At 43.9% G+C, this 16,263-nt stretch overlaps 1 protein-coding gene across 1 annotated transcript in view; it reads right to left on the bottom strand.

The window, feature by feature from the left end:
* LOC126416851 (uncharacterized) overlaps window positions 1-16,263 on the bottom strand; it is a 1,707,974-nt gene that overhangs the window by 1,551,787 nt on the left and 139,924 nt on the right. The window contains exon 2 of the mRNA XM_050084734.1: window positions 3,253-3,516. Within this exon, the coding sequence (XP_049940691.1) occupies window positions 3,253-3,516 (264 nt within the window). The remainder of the gene's footprint in view (window positions 1-3,252; window positions 3,517-16,263) is intronic.

The following is a 16,263-nucleotide window of genomic DNA, read 5'->3' on the forward strand; positions in this document are numbered from 1 at the left end:
GAAAAACATTTACCTGGACATGCTTGACTAATATATGATGCCACATACTGACACGGACGCCGTGGATTAAATCTCTCAGGAAATGGCACACCCACACCTTTGGATGTGGAGATTCGTACATTTGAAATCAATGTTTTCCAAATCGTTGGATCGGTCGTACTGCCTATGACAACTCTGTTTTCTGCTCTCGGCCATCTAAAGCTCCAGATCTGACCCACATTGATTTCTTTCTATGGGGCATGCGTCTCCTCCACCGAAAACAACTACAGAACTCAATGCGCGTTTTCTGAAGCTCTTGCGTCGGTGACTCCACATAAAATGCTGCAGAATGTATGGTGTGAAGTATACTATCGCTTAGATGTTGTCAGATTGACCAGACGGAGTGATGTGCAACTCCTTTAAAGTGTGTGAAAATAAATCTGAACTCTCTTAAATTCCCTGTAATTCTTATCAATGTATGGCTCCGTATTAAATAGTGAAAACCATTTGTAATGGATATACTCATTTATTTCCTCAGAACACAGTAGCATAGCAGTTTCCGACATTTTGAATATTACATCTAAACAAACAGGAGTATAAGCTTTACGTGGCTGTGTGCGCCTGGTCATATCATTCCAACTGCCAGTCTGACAAGGGGAGTCGTTGTGAGTGCACCAGTGCGAACATTCACCATGTTCCACTGCGCCTGCGAATTACGAAATTACTGACTCGAAGGAACGGAGGATCTACTTAAAGTTTTGTTTCACGCTCTGTATAACTGCAGCTGTAACCCGCGGCGGGTCGAGCAAACTTTGAGACAAGCAAGAGACTATGAATGGCTTAAGAAATTTAAAGACGGTCTGGAGTCTGTGGAGGGTAACAGACAAGCCGACCCATCGTGCACAGCTCTGGAGAAGATCGTGTAAGTGCGTGAAGTCGTCCTGAAAGTCAGAAGGCAGACTATCTGTGATCTTTGTGAAATCCTTGGAATCTCATACGCATACCGACGTATTGTAGCTGTTGAAATGAACGTCTTTTGAACCTCCACCAGCGTGATCGTCTGGTCGAGTTGAGCGATGAACTGCAACTACAGTTCAACATGACCCAAATATCCTGTGCACGGTCATAGCTGCTAATCAATCAAGGGTGTACTGGTACGATCCTGAAAGAAAACAGCAGTATTCATAATGGAAGATACCATCCTCTCTGCTGCCAGAAAAAGTGTCAAGTTCGCAGGAACATCAAGTCAATGTGTAAGGCATCCACGATCCTTCACTCAGCGATATTCATTGTGCCTTCGCACGAGTGTGTGTATATGAAGAGTGCTGAGAGCGGTGTGGCAGGAGCTCAGTAGTGAGTCATTGTTGAAGCCGCGTGGTGAAAGAAGTACGAAAGGACGAATTAGTGGCTGACCATGTCGCCCGCATTGCAGGTGGACCATCAGGAAAAAAAAAAAGAAAAAAAAAACGTTACTATCGCCAATAAGGGAGAACTTATATTTTCAATTAAAACTGAGTGAAAGAGAAAAAGAACTTCAACCGTGTCGTTCATAATTGGAGTGCAGTTTTGTACGAATTACAGTGTTGAACGTAGTGTGCATCATTATAACAACATGTGATGACATTTCAATTTACTTGGCTTGTGTTGAGATTAACTGTGGGTCGCCCTTAAGACAAAGAGGTGGCTGTGCAACACTACATATAAGAGAAACACATTGGTCTACACAGTCCAAACTTAACAGTGGTTTTGATTACCATAAAACTTATGTTTAAATCACATATTATAATGCAGTCATAGACCTGCTGTAACATCTCCCTTGTCAAGTCGATTATCCTTACCATTACGAATCGTGACATAAGTAAGATATTTTGGCTGCTTTATTATTCTAAAATTGCTTGACCATGAGTTACCATGGGGTCCGTTCCATCTCCTTCAAAATTGGTCACTCCATCTTTTCATTGGTTTTCATCTTTCGCGTCTTAGTTTGTAATTTTTTTATGACTTTAGTGATTCTAGTATCTTTCAAAAAGTCTATATTATTTCCATATTAACTGACATTGTTCTACTATTTGAGTTGTGTCTTGCATATTCAGTTCATTCTCTTTTTATCTATCAGATGGCATCGAGTCATGTATCTAAGAAAATTCATTTCATATGCTGCTTTTTTCTTTTCATCTCCCTTCTTAAGGGTCTAGTTTGCGCATCCATACAGCAGTGCTGGTATAGCAATAACCCTATAGAAATTTAGGAGAGTATATCTCTGTGGACTTCCTTCCCCAGTATTCTCAGTACAGTTCCACAGAAATCTATTTTGTACTTCATTGTTTGCCCGTCCGTAATACTGTCCCCCAAATATTTAAAAGTATTAACTTGTTCTGCGGTCTGCATGTCAGTTTCAGTCCGAATAACGTTAATTTTTGTCAGTTCATTGACTTTTCCATAAGGAATTTATTCCACGCGGTTAGACAACCACTGGAAATATATACTTATATGGATATGGTGTCTGTTCTTTCGGACATGTCCGAAAGAACAGACACCATATCCCTGTAAGTATATAGTTCTGGCAATACCGGTCATGACCTCCTTCTTCTATGCGGATGCACACATGTTCCTCGAACTCTTACGACACTTGGTAAGAATGTCTTCCACGAGTAATGAGTGTGTTGAGGTGGGACACTACGAAAGTAGTGTGTGGACATACAAGGTGAGCATGTGGGTCTCGCGGGAGGCGTGCTCGATATAGTCCCCGCAGTCGCATTGTCCTCTGTGCCCTCAGTGGCTCAGATGGATAGAGCGTCTGCTGTATAAGCAGGAGATCCCGGGTTCGAGTCCTGGTCGTGGCACACATTTTCAGCAGCCCTCGTTGATATATATCAGCGCCTGTCAGCAGCTGAAGGTATTATTATAACTCTAACCACAAGAAAATTTTGCTGCAATGTTTTGAGGAGGTTGAGGGAAGATGTTAGCTGCAAACAGCTTGAGAGATGGGACAACTAGGACTGGTAGCTGCCTTATGATAATGTATCTGCACACGCTTCGCTCATTGTGGGGAAATCATGGCTATATACAAGTTTTGAACACGATTCAGTCTGCAGACATCCAAGGCTACTTTCAACACACTGCATGAATGCGCGAGCAGACTACTTGAACTTGACGGTAGAAATTTCTACCGTCATATAACTTGACGGTAGAAATTTCTACCGTCATATATATAAGGTAAGATGTCTGATTCTTATGCGTACATTACGAAAGCTCAGCAAAAACGCCGCTTACCGTCTAGGATGCGCACACAGTTGGTGTTGTTGGGGTAGGTGTTGGGGAAGTAGGGCGACCGGAGGCTGTTGTCTTCGGGGTTGCCTTCGGTGAAGTCCCGGCAGCGAATGTCGTTCTCCTCGTCGGCGGAGCGCCTGCGGTGCGTCTTAACGAGGCCGCCGTCTCCTGCGGTGGGGACGAGGTCGCGGCCGGCCGGCGTCACTGCCGCAGCCGTCGACGGCGTGGGGAAGGGGTGGTGGCGCGGCGGCACCGGCGGCTCACCACCTGCGGCATCGCAAAGCGCGCGTCCCAGTTAGGCAGGTTGGTAGCTGCGCGGCAACCTCCACGAATGCATGCATTCACTCACTCATACAGTCACCATTCAACCATCATGTACCTTAGCTATAGTCGAGAAGGAGAAACTTCATTGATGCGGATCAAGTCAAGGTATGGATTAATAATTGACGAAAACATCACAGAAATTCTGCCTGTATTAATAGCGATCACTAAACTGCTTAATGGTTTTCAAGCTTGTTGTTAGTCTGAAGACTACTTTGAAGCGGCTCTATCCTGTGCAAATCACTTCATCTCACCGTCTGTAATATGCTCACTGTATTTCCCGCTTTGTCTTGTAAGACGTCGTGGTCTCCTGACCTTCATTGCTTACATACTCCGCCCTCACAATCATATTCCGCACATCAGGACGTTTCATTCGATCCCAAACTCGATCAGATAATGTCAATGTTGTATGAATTCATGTAAACGATATGCAAATAACTAGTAAAGCGCAAGTGCGCACCATGATTTCCAGATTGGTCGCCTTAAACGAAACGTCATTCTCCCATTTTAGAAGAGCAATGCTGATTGGCAGGCGATATTCCTGACGCCTTGAGCTGAAGGTGTAATGGGAAAGACTGAAAGATATACCCCTTCACGTCTGGTGTGGAGAGGGGCCGTTGGGTTGTCGGTCTTTGAGCGAGAACACGTAACGAGAGCGTGTGCGCTCGTACGTGTACTCAAAGAGTGAGGAACAAGTCTCTCCTCAGTACTTCACTGGGAGAGCACCTCTGTCGAGAGCAAATCGGAGTGCGACTCTATATTGAGTCCTTGCGATTAAGTGTTGTTCGAAGCAGCTTGAACTGGACAGAGTAGCATGGAGAGCTGCATCGAACCAGTCTCAGGACTGAAGACCACAACAACAACAACTATGTTGGCTGCCACACTTATTGTGTGGTGTGAACAGACAGTTTTAGTTAGACACCTGCGAGCGAATTTTTGAGTGGCATTGCGGTGGACTGGTTATCTGAACAGTGTACCACGCCGATAGTTAGACTAGGGTTGAATAGGAGTCCTTGACTTCATCTAGGCGTAGGGAGAGTTTGATTGGTGATGGTCAATCCACACAGAACGAGAGTTATCTTATTTGTCAACAGCGAGCGGCGCTGACAGCAGTCACCGCAGCTTACCGTATTGTGCGCTACAGATCTTGTGAGCCCCATATTTCCTCCACAACAGTACACTTTACTGCATTTCACACGCGACAGCCTCGACCGTACCTAACAACATTCTAACCGATAATTATTCAAGTTGAGTAGGCGCAGCTCTCAGCCATTCTGCCATGTCAATAACAATCTTAAACTTTGTATAGGAATTTCATTAGCAGATCCTATCGTTAAGAGGTAACTTCACATTCTGAAAAGAACCCGGAAATAACTTGTTCAATTCATAACTAAAAGTGCCATTGTGATTACTCAGAATTTTTGCAAATTAAATAACAATTTTCGTTACTTTCATGTTTTTCTTGCACTAACTAGCACTATTCCAGCACCCAAGTATCCCACTAGTTACATAAGAAATTTTGTGAATTTTTGTGTCATTTCCTTACAGTGGAAGACTCCAGAAGATATTTATTGCTGAAACTTTTTCAGGCATTTCTCTTTAGAACGTTAGGAGCGTCTGTCTGACTTCCGTAATAGTGTGGGGGTGGAAATTGCATCTTACAGGAACCACAGGGTAAAGGGTACATCTCAGATTAATCCGTTGCGCAGAGTGACAGAATAGCACCCACACGTCGCTCACAGTCTCACTGCACAATTTTGACCCCACTTGCTACCTCCTATGTCAAATTCACGAATTCCTGATGCCTTACATATGTACTCATGGCGCGTCCAATGGTAAATAACGAGTGTGAGCACATGCATTCTTGTGGTTGTGGTTGTTGTGGTCTTCATTCTGGACACCGTTCTCATGCAGCTTTCCACGTTAGTCCGTCTTGTGCGAATCTCTGCTGCAACCTACATCAACTTGAACTTCCTTACCGTATTCAGGCCTTGGTCTGCCTCAACAGTTATTTATCCCTGCTATTCGTTCTGCTACCTTTATGATTAAGGACGTCTATCAACCGACCCCTTCTTTTTGTCAAGTTGTGCCGTAAATTTCTTTTTCCTTAATTCGATTAATTATCTCTTAATTAATTGCTCTAACTACCCATCTGAACTTCAGACTTCTTCCATAGCACTAAATTTACAAATATCAATCAATCTTCCTTTCATAAAGTGCCATTTTTAAACATTGCGTAATATCCCTAGAGTTTTTTTCTACGTATGATGATAACAATATAGATTTTCAAATATTTCGGCACACATTGCGACTATAAGTGTGTTATAATTCCGGCTTACTGTTACTCTCTTACTCTCCTGACCCCACAAAACTCAGTCGGTTTTTGGTCTCGTCAAGTAGCCTCTTCCACAGTGTTCTGTCTTCGCCATCTTCTTTCCTTGTCCCCACTACCAGGAGAACGCTGGCAACCTGGTCTCCCCATCTCATTTTCGATCTGCCTAGAGGTTTTCATCCTTCCAGCTTATTCTCTGATCCCTCCTCTTGTCTATAGACGTGGCCGGCCCATCTCAGTCTTCTTGTCTTGGCTTCCGCAACTACATGTGGTTCGTTCTATAGCTCCCTATTCTTTCTTCTTCGCCATTCTCCTCCCTCAAAGATTGGTCCAAATACCTTTCACAGGATTTTATTTTCAAAAACTTTTATCTTTCTCTCCGTGTATTTATCTATTCTCCACATTTCTCCCCCATATAGGTAATACCGGGCTGATTATGGTTTTACATATTCTTACTGTGGCTGATCTTGAAAAAATTTTAGATGACAGCAGCTCTTGAGTGAGTATGATGCTCTGGATGCAGCATGATCCTCGCCTCTAGGTCTTGTTTATCATATTTTTTGTTGTTTACTACAACCTCCAGACATTTGAACTCATCTACCTCTTCAAATATGTGATTATCGATCAGAAGATTTCCCGTCTTTTGTTTTGCAATTTCTTTCTACTCTCATGAATTTTGTTTTCTCATCACTTACTTGTAATCCAGCTTCCCTCACTTTTTGAAATAATGTTTTTTCCAGTATTTTAAGGTGATACGAATTTTCAGCGATTAGTGCCAGTACGTTTATTATGAACGGTATCAGGCAAGATTCTGCTTGCACTCTGTCACAACATTTACGATCCGTATTCTACTAGAACTTTCACAGTCAAGTCACGTTAATGTGACCACCCCCTAAATTTGACGTCAACGTGCAATAATTACTCACAGACGGTCAATGGTAGCAAGAGCAGGTGCTAGATATGAAAAGAGTGTCTGGGGGACGTTGCAAACAGTGCTGTCGCTTCGTGCCATGGGTGGAAGCAATTCATATTCAAATAGTTCAAATGGCTCCAAGCACTATGGGACTTAACATCTGAGGTCATCAATCCCCTAGACTTAGAACTACTTAAACCTAACTATCCCAAGGACATCACACACATCCATGCTCGAGGCAGGATTCGAACCAGCGACCGTAGCAGCAGCGCGGTTCCGGGCTGAAGCGACTAGAACTGCTCGGCCACAGTGTCCGGCTTGGAAGCATTTCCGAAATCTCTCGCGTGCCATCATGGTTCAGGTATACCGTGCATGGAAAAATGGCTCTTTCCAAAATTGGTGCGCAGGCAAGTAAGGGCGAATAGACGTGCACCTGTTGACTAACTGGCCTCCCACATAAGCGGCTACTAACCCTGTCTATCCGAAGACCGGTCAGCGACCGTTGCTGCATATAGGCCCCCACGGCAGGTGCCTGATTCATACACCCATCCTGACTGCTGTTCATCACCGATGAAGGATGGAATCTGGAGTCCTGCATTACAACTGTACGTCCACTGAGTGGCGACAGGGGGCCTTTTCAAGCAAACCATTTTATATGCTCCATCAGACAGAAGCCCTTTGGCGCATAACGTCTGAAAGCAAACGACCTGCAACCAGGAGTGGGTTTTAGGGCATGGGGAATGTTTTAATGGCATTACCTACGTGATCTCGCCATTCTGGAAGGCACAATAGATCAACACAAGTGTGCTTGTATCCTTGGGGACGATGTCGGCCTCCTATTCACTGTTCCTAACTCCGGGCACGATCCCATCTACCAGCAGGATAATGCAACGTGTCACACAGCTCACAGTGTAATCGCTTGGTTCGAAGAGCACCAGAATAAGTTTATCGTACTCCCCTGGCCTGGAGACTACCCATATTTAAGCTCAACAGAGAATACGTGTGACCACTTTGATCGCAGTGGTAGCGGCATGGATTCTCAAACGAGAAACCTAACATAGCCGGCCACAGCAATGGAGTTGTGATGGCTCCACATCCCACACGGTACCTCCCAGAAACTCACCAACACTCTTCCTGTATGTCTCTCAGTGATCCGTGCTGCAAAAGGAGGATATTTAGGCTTTTGACAGGCCGTCACATTAATGTGACGGGACAGTGCAATAATCACTGCACTGCTTGGTGATTTTCTCACGCTTTTTGGTACTTGTTTTTTTTCTAGTCTTAATTCCGCAGACTGGTTTAATGCAACTCTCTACCTTGTGTATCCCGCACAAGCTGCTTCATCTCCGAATAACTACCGCAACGTACATCCACTTGAACCTGCTGAACCTTAAGTATGTCTTTACGGGGAGCTAATGAAGGAACGTCCGTGACCACAGACGTTTTTTGTCGTCGTTCTGGTTTGGAGTCCGAAGACTACTTTAACGAAGCTTTCCGTGCTAGTCTATCTTCCGCAAACCTCTACTGCTAACTACATCTGTTTGAACTTGCTTTTTCTGTTCAGGCCTTCATCTCCATCTACAATTCTTACCCCCGAAATTCTCTCTTCCACCTCGATGACTCAAGTTATGTCAAAAGATTCCTTCTTTCAGTCAAGTTGTGTCATACATTTCTTTTCCCCCAGTTCGAATCCCAATCTCTTCATTAGTTGCTGTATCTGCAAATTTCGTCTTTAGCATTCTTCTATAGCATCACATTTCTTTTACATGTTCCATTTTGTACGTGGTATAGTATCCTAACAATTTTATTCTAGGTGTGATGAGTAAGATATTAATTTTTTAATATTTCAACACAAATAGCTTGTAATGATACATGTTTTACACTACCTTGTTACTGTTTGTGGACCGTATCGGACAAAATTCTGCTTGCAAACTCTAGCAACATTTCTTGTTGGAATACTACTAGAACTTATTACATTTGCAGAAATTATCAGACTCCGCTACTTCATCACTACAACGGAAACAAAGATTTAAATAAAAGTTTGCCTTAACACTTTATTCTCAATATGAACTGATTTGTGTGCTGTCATAGTAAAAACTTGTCGCTTGCGTAAGTCAATGGCTAACAGCGCTGCTTCTCTAGTTCTTTATATTTTTTTATTATATTAATGACAGACGATCTATTTTATATTTATGTCCATCTATAAACAACGCTAACCAGGAACAGACACCGACTCTTTCTTCTTCTTTCAGAAAACGAGCCAACACCGATAACAAAAGGAAGGATCGGTGGTACACTGCAGTCACTGCCAGGAACTACATAAAATATGTTTATAATATACAGTTAGACGGCTGGCTCTAGAGTGGTCTCAATCGAGTTCTGTGGCCTTACGCCATCTTTGTGTAAAAGCCTGTATTCTCTGTCGCAAAAGCCATTGTCCTGAGCTCGTAGCTTAGTTTCCGCTCCACGAGTTACGAAAATCATTTTGTACATTTACGTTGTTGCCTCTGCATGTGTAACAATCTCTTCAGACTGAGCAACAACTTTGTCACCTAATGCATCATCGCTGTTGTCTGCAGATTAATAAACGGCGATAATTTCGTCGTCAGTAATCATACCGCACTCAGCGTCAGTGTCATTTTGCAGCCATTCATTTATGTCACTAACACAAGTGTTGAACATCCTATAATGTGTGGAAATGCTTCAACAATATCATTTTCAACAGTTCTCTATGAAGTGCATCTAACTTTGAGACCGTTGTCACGACCACCTATCCTCTTATCCATGCCATTTCACTCAAGTAACAACGGCGAAATTACCTTAAAGGGATACTCAATATTAAGTTGTTTTCTGAATCCGTGTCACAATCCGTGAATTTCAGTAATTTAATGATTTTTTGTTGTCTACTGCTGCCACTATTATCTGAAGATCATCGGTTACTGCACTGTAAGAGGCAATCGAATGAAAACGAGACATGCGAAAAAAGTAAGTAAACTGGTATTGTGTTAAATTGAAGTGCCGACCTAAAATCGACGGAGAGGCTTCGTCCCTGCCGTAGCCCTCAGTGGTACACAACCTCAAAACAGGCTACAGCAGTCCACTCACCCCACGGCCGCTCCACACCGAACCCAGGGTTATTGTGTGGTTTGGCCCCCAGTACACCCCCCGGGAACGTTTCACAACAGACGAGTCTAACCCCAATGTTTGCGTGATAGAGTAATTATGGTGTACGCAGTAATCGCCGACTTAGTGTAACTGAGGCGGAATAAGGGGAACCAGACCGCATTCGCCTAGGCAGATGGAAGAACGCCTTACAAACCATCCACAGACTGGCCGACACACCGAACCTCGACACTAATCCGCCGGACAGCAGTGCGTTAGACCGCAAGGCAAACTGGGCGGGCTAAACTGCTTATTGTTTAAAAAGGAATTAGAAGAAATGGTTGAAATGGCACTGAACACTATGTGACTAAACTTCTGAGGTCATCAGTCCCCTAGAACTTAGTACTACTTAAACGTAACTAACCTAAGGACATCACACACATCCATGCCCGAGGCAGGATTCGAACCTGCGACCGTAGCGGTCGCGCGGTTCCAGACTGAAGCGCCTAGAACCGCTCGGCCACAACGACTGGCCAAAGGAATTACCACGTTAATATATTTCTCTCACTGAAAGCCAAGACGGTAAATGTCTCCACGGAAAAACGTTTGTGGTTGCCTACAGAACAAGGTTCTACCCAGTGAGTGCACCTCCGAAGCAACTCTACGCCCACGAATACGTTTCTTCAGGGCTCCAGAGATATGGAAATCGCATGGGCAGATATAGGACTGTGTGGAGGAAGTGTGTCGTTTCCCGCGACATTTTTATCGTACTCGAAATAACAGTCACGCCAGTTCCGGGGAAGTCATGCTGACCTATTTCCTTAACAATTGATCACTGACATGCTGGGACACGACGCCGTAATTAACTTACAGCGGTACGTGGACACTTCGCAAAAATTGAAGTGCAATGTCTAGTTCAAATATCCAGGAAATTGACATACACTATCATTCTTTTGCACGATAAGGCCTGCACCCATGTCCGTTATTTTCACCGCCGGCCGGAGTGGCCGAGCGGTTCTAGGCGCTGCAGTCTGGAACCGCGCGACCGCTACGGTCGCAGGTTCGAATCCTGCCTCGGGCATGGATGTGTGTGATGTCCTTAGGTTAGTTAGGTTTAAGTAGTTCTAAGTTCTAGGGGACTGATAACCTCAGATGATAAGTGCCATAGTGCTCAGAGCCATTTGAAACTATTTCGTTATTTTCACCATCTCTGTCCACGCGCTTTCCTTCCTTTTTTTTGGAGTCGTCATGGGAGACCTTCGTAGCCTATGATTAACTTTGGACGAAGAGGCGAACGCCTGGACGTATGCATGGTTCCGTGGGTGACCGCAACTGCAAACATTTTTTCAGCAAGGTGTTGACCGATTTTTCTCACAGTGGGATAAATATTTGAACAGTTGTGGCGATTACTTTTTAAATAAAGTTTACCTACTTTTTTCCCATGGGCCTCGTATTCATCTGACCACATATGTAATCCGAGTACCTTTGAAATCCGGATTAATGTCTTCAACTTTTATAGTCCTGTCTTCCTCAGTTGCGCGTAATATTACGGTATATTAATAATTTTTACTTATGGACCGTCTGTAATATGTAGGAAATCGTCCACGCAACCTGTAAGTACAGTTCAAAACATTACTACTTAATAGGAAATACCAACCACCAGAACTGTTTATAACCTATAGGCACAATGACAAAAATGTAAATAAAATACCTAACATATGTACATATTCCAGGCCACTGACGATGCCTTGCAGAAAATAAAGGCGAAACGCGTATGGCACTAAAATTGTGTTTTATTCAGTTGCTGTCAGACGGTCCATAAGTAAAAATTATTAATATACCGGATTAATGTGTTTAGAGAGGACGAGTTTCCACTTAATGTTCAACTATTTGGTACAATACTAAAAAATGATGGAAGACACAGCTTTATGGTAGAATCTTAATTTAAATTTTAGTGTACTACGCAAGGATTTCAACAAGTAATGTAACATTTTTCTGAAAGCGGATCCCTCTTTTTTTCGGAATTCAAGTACACCACATTATTTCCCACTCTTTTGGTACAAGATGCTGTTTTTCAACATAATGTCCGTTCCGTGTGACAGACTCACGCCAGCCTGCTGCGAGGTCCGTATGGCCGCATGGTACCATTCTAATGGTTGACGTTCGAGCCAACGTTGTGTTGCATAAACTCCCTCATCGTCCATCCATTGCTTCGCGAGGAGTGCATACTACATTGGGCCAAGCAGACGTAACACGGAAGGTGTGAGACCCCGGTTATGAAATGGATCAGGAAGAACGGTCCGAACCTGTTTTATGAGATGTTCTACAAACAAACTGCCACGATCAGCCTCGTAACGGGCAACCAGTTCCTCACAGATGTTCCTTCTGTGCTCTTTATGGTCTTCTGTTACGCGGTGAGGAGCCCAGTGGGCACAAATCTTTGAGGACTACCTACAGACGTCCAGTCATGTAGCGAGGTGTTTGTGATCCGTCCATCACCTCGAATGAGAGTGTCCGCACGTTCCATCACTGCACGAATCACAGCTGCGCACAGCCGGCGTGCAGGAGATCGGACATGTGCGCTCGGCCTTGTTGCTATGATGAGACACTCCTTGCACAACGACTCGCTGTGCTTTCGTTCTCTGACAGGCCTTCGTAACATTCTCCAATCGTCTGGAACTACCTGCGATGCTCTGGTTTTCCGTGGAAAGAAACAATGACAGCTCTCTGCATGAACGCACCCCTATTACAAACGCCAATTTGAAAGGTACATATGGCACCGTCATACTTGGGAAATTACACTACTGGCCATTAAAATTACCAAGAAGAAATGCAGATGATAAATGGGTATTCATTGGACAAATATATTATACTAGAACTGACATGTGATTAAATTTTCATGCAATTTGGGTGCATAGATCCTGAGAAATCAGTACCCAGAACAACCACCTCTGGCCGCAATAACGACCTTGATACGCCTGGGCATTGTCAAACAGAGCTTGGATGGCGTCTACAGGTACAGCTGTCCGTGCAGCTTCAACACGATAACACAGTTCATCAAGAGTAGTGACTGGCGTATTGTGACGAGCTAGTTGCTCGACCACCATTGGCCAGACGTTTTCAATTGGTGAGAGATCTGGAAAATGTGCTGGCCAGGGCAGCAGTCGAACAGTTCCTGTATCCAGAATGGTCCGCACAGGACCTGAAACATGCGGTTTGCATTATACTGCTGAAATGTAGGGTTTCCCTGGGATCGAATGAAGGGTAGAGCCACGGGTCGTAACACATCTGAAATGTAGCGTCCACTGTTCAAAGTGCCGTCAATGTGAACAAGTGGTGACCGAGACGTGTAACCAATGGCACCCCATACCATCACACCGGGTGATATCCCAGTATGGCAATGACGAATACACGCTTCCAATGTGTGTTCAACGCGATGTCGCCAGACACGGATTCGACCATCATAACGCTGTAAACAGAATCTGGATTCATCCGAAAAATGACGTTTTGCCATTCGTGCACCCAGGTTCGTCGCTGAGTACACCATCGCAGGCGCTCCTGTTTGTGATGCAGCGTCAAGGGTAACCGCAGCCATGGTCTCCGAGCTGATAGTCCATGCTGCTGCAAACGTCGTCAATCTGTTCGTGCAGATGGTTGTTGTCTTGCAAACGTCCTCATCTGTTGAGTCAGGGATCGAGACGTGGCTGCACGATCCGTTACAGCCATGCGGATAAGATGTCTGTCATCTCGACTGCGAGTGATACGAGGCCGTTGGGATCCAGCACGGCGTTCCGTATTACCCTCCTGAACCCACCAATTCCATATTCTGCTAACAGTCATTGGATCTCGACCAACGCGAGCAGAAGTGTCGCAATACGATAAACCGCAATCCCGATAGGCTACAATCCGACCTTTATCAAAGTCGGAAACGTGATGGTACGCATCTCTGCCCCTTATACGAGGCATCACAACAACGTTTGACCAGGCAAAGCCGGTCAGGTGCTGTTTGTGTACGAGAAATCGGTTGGAAACTTTCCTCATGTCAGCTCGTTGTAGGTGTCGCCACCGGCGTCAACCTTGTGTGAATGCTCTGAAAAGCTAATCATTTGCATATCACAGCATCTTCTTCCTGCTGGTTAAGTTTCGCGTCTGTAGCAATTTTAATGGCCAGTAGTGTATGTAACTATAGGAGTTGAAGCGGGAATATTTCATCACTTCCCACAACAAAGTCCGCATTTTTTTAAACCGAAACTATCCGAGAAAAAGGTATTGTATTACTTATTAAACGTCCCTCGTACAATCAAATTAAGACTTGTAAATAAGTGGTATGCTGAAGAGCGATATTGTTTTCTTCAGTTCAGTCCTGCGGCTCTCTGTACAGTATTTCTAGTGAACAGTTACTTTCGTAAAGTGACATTTCTCACAAACACTCATTGAAACAGAATAACATCTCTGGTTTTAGATTAAGCTTATATATCATGGATATTTTAGAACCCGTGAATGTAAATACATAAGATGGGCACTAACGGAAAAAAATCCGCTCATACTGTCGCAGAACGTAAAAAACTGAATTTACATCCATATGGACAGATAAACAATAGTCATGGCCGTACATTAAAACGTGTTCCATCTTCTTGTCACACAGCCAGCACCAAGCATTACGCTACAAATAATGATGTAACTTCGCAAACTATCTGAAGATGAACCTGAGAAGGTTCGAAAACCGGTTCATGGAATAATAAATAATTATTCAAGAAAGTGACTGGTTGCCATTTTATGTATTTACATCTCTCGTTGTAATGTGCTTCACAGTGTCATGGCAACGTCTCTGCTTCATTTTTACATCGTTTAATCTTAATCCCTGTGGCAGAAATTTCATCTCTGATAGTATTTCGTAATGGGAAATTTTTAGTCCCGTAGAAAGTGCTTTTAAGTTTGTTCTCAAACGTACTACGGTCAGACTTTTTATTGTTGTCTTTGTTATAAAGCATCAGCCCCTGCTCACCTTCAGAATAATGGATTTACACCCTTAGGAAAAGAAAAGCATTTAATTCACCCTTTTGCAGGAGAGGTCTACGTTTCCAGTTTTCCCTCCAAGGAAGTATCTTCACATTAGTTTTTTTTCCTTTCCTTTTTAACTCCTAACAAGCATTTCCGCCTTCATCCGACCGACCCATGCAGAAGAAACCTCGAGAAAGCGCTGCCTTCAAAGCCACGAGCTTTTGATGAGGGGGGCAAAAATAGCGAAAATTACGTGAGCGCGTGAGCTTGCCAAAAAGCGATGGCAGTTCATTGGCGAAATCTGCTTACTGATAAGTACTGCATACCAACAGAATCCGGAACGAATCTCACTTTCAGCAATCATTTTCGCTTTACTACGTTAATTTGTATAATTATATAAAGAAATAAAATCACATAAAAGTAAGAAAGTCGCTGTGCCGGAGTCCCTTGTAGTCCACACCCCGTTCAGCCGCTTACGTCGTGAGGGTGAATATGGGCGCTAAAGTGGTTACTGATTGTTCCCGACTTATTTTTACTAAAATTGAGCATTGAAACTTCCTGGCAGATTAAAACTGTGTGCCCGACCGAGACTCGAACTCGGGACCCTTGTCTTTCGCGGGCAAGTGCTCTACCAACTTTTTTTTTTTTTTTTTTTTTATTTAACGGGACTCGATCCAGCGATCCAGTGATTATGGGGCTTGAACGCTACCCAATTTTTATTTTATTTTGCCTTTCGCAGGCAAGTGCTCTACCGACTTTTTTTTTTTTTTTTGACAAACAAAATTAGAATGTACATCCGTAGCAACAACAGAACAAGAGTTCCTTCTATTCTATGAAATAGAATTTGAAACCAAGACTGTGATGATAGATAATAAAGAAAGAAAAAAGTAACCAAATCCCGCACGCCATTCCATGTGCATGGCCCATCTGCGTACAGATTCCATGTTCCAAATTGGTACAACATTTCGCAGCGTGTGGAGCCCCATGAAGGCGGTCATCCTCTGCCCGGTACTCCCCAACTGTGAGGGGGGTTATCGAAGACACTGCGCAAATAGTTCGCAAATAGTTGTCGGTATCGGGGTGTACACTCAAGTGTGCTATGACTGTCCTGGAGAAATTGCCAGTAATCAAGCACCATCTTCTCATCATCTCGAAAGAGGTAGTATATGGACATGCCTTTAAACCATGTGAGAGCGTGAGTCTTCGCAGGTGGGAAATAAGTATCCTCTGGACAAAGGAGGAGCCGTGGCTCAATTGTGCGAGGCGCGATACGGAGGTAGCAGGCGAGGATCTTCTGCACTAGCAGCCATACCTCTAACGCCGATCCACATGTTAAACGGTGTTC

Source organism: Schistocerca serialis, chromosome 8 (genome assembly GCF_023864345.2).
Source record: "Schistocerca serialis cubense isolate TAMUIC-IGC-003099 chromosome 8, iqSchSeri2.2, whole genome shotgun sequence".
Taxonomy (NCBI): domain Eukaryota; kingdom Metazoa; phylum Arthropoda; class Insecta; order Orthoptera; family Acrididae; genus Schistocerca; species Schistocerca serialis.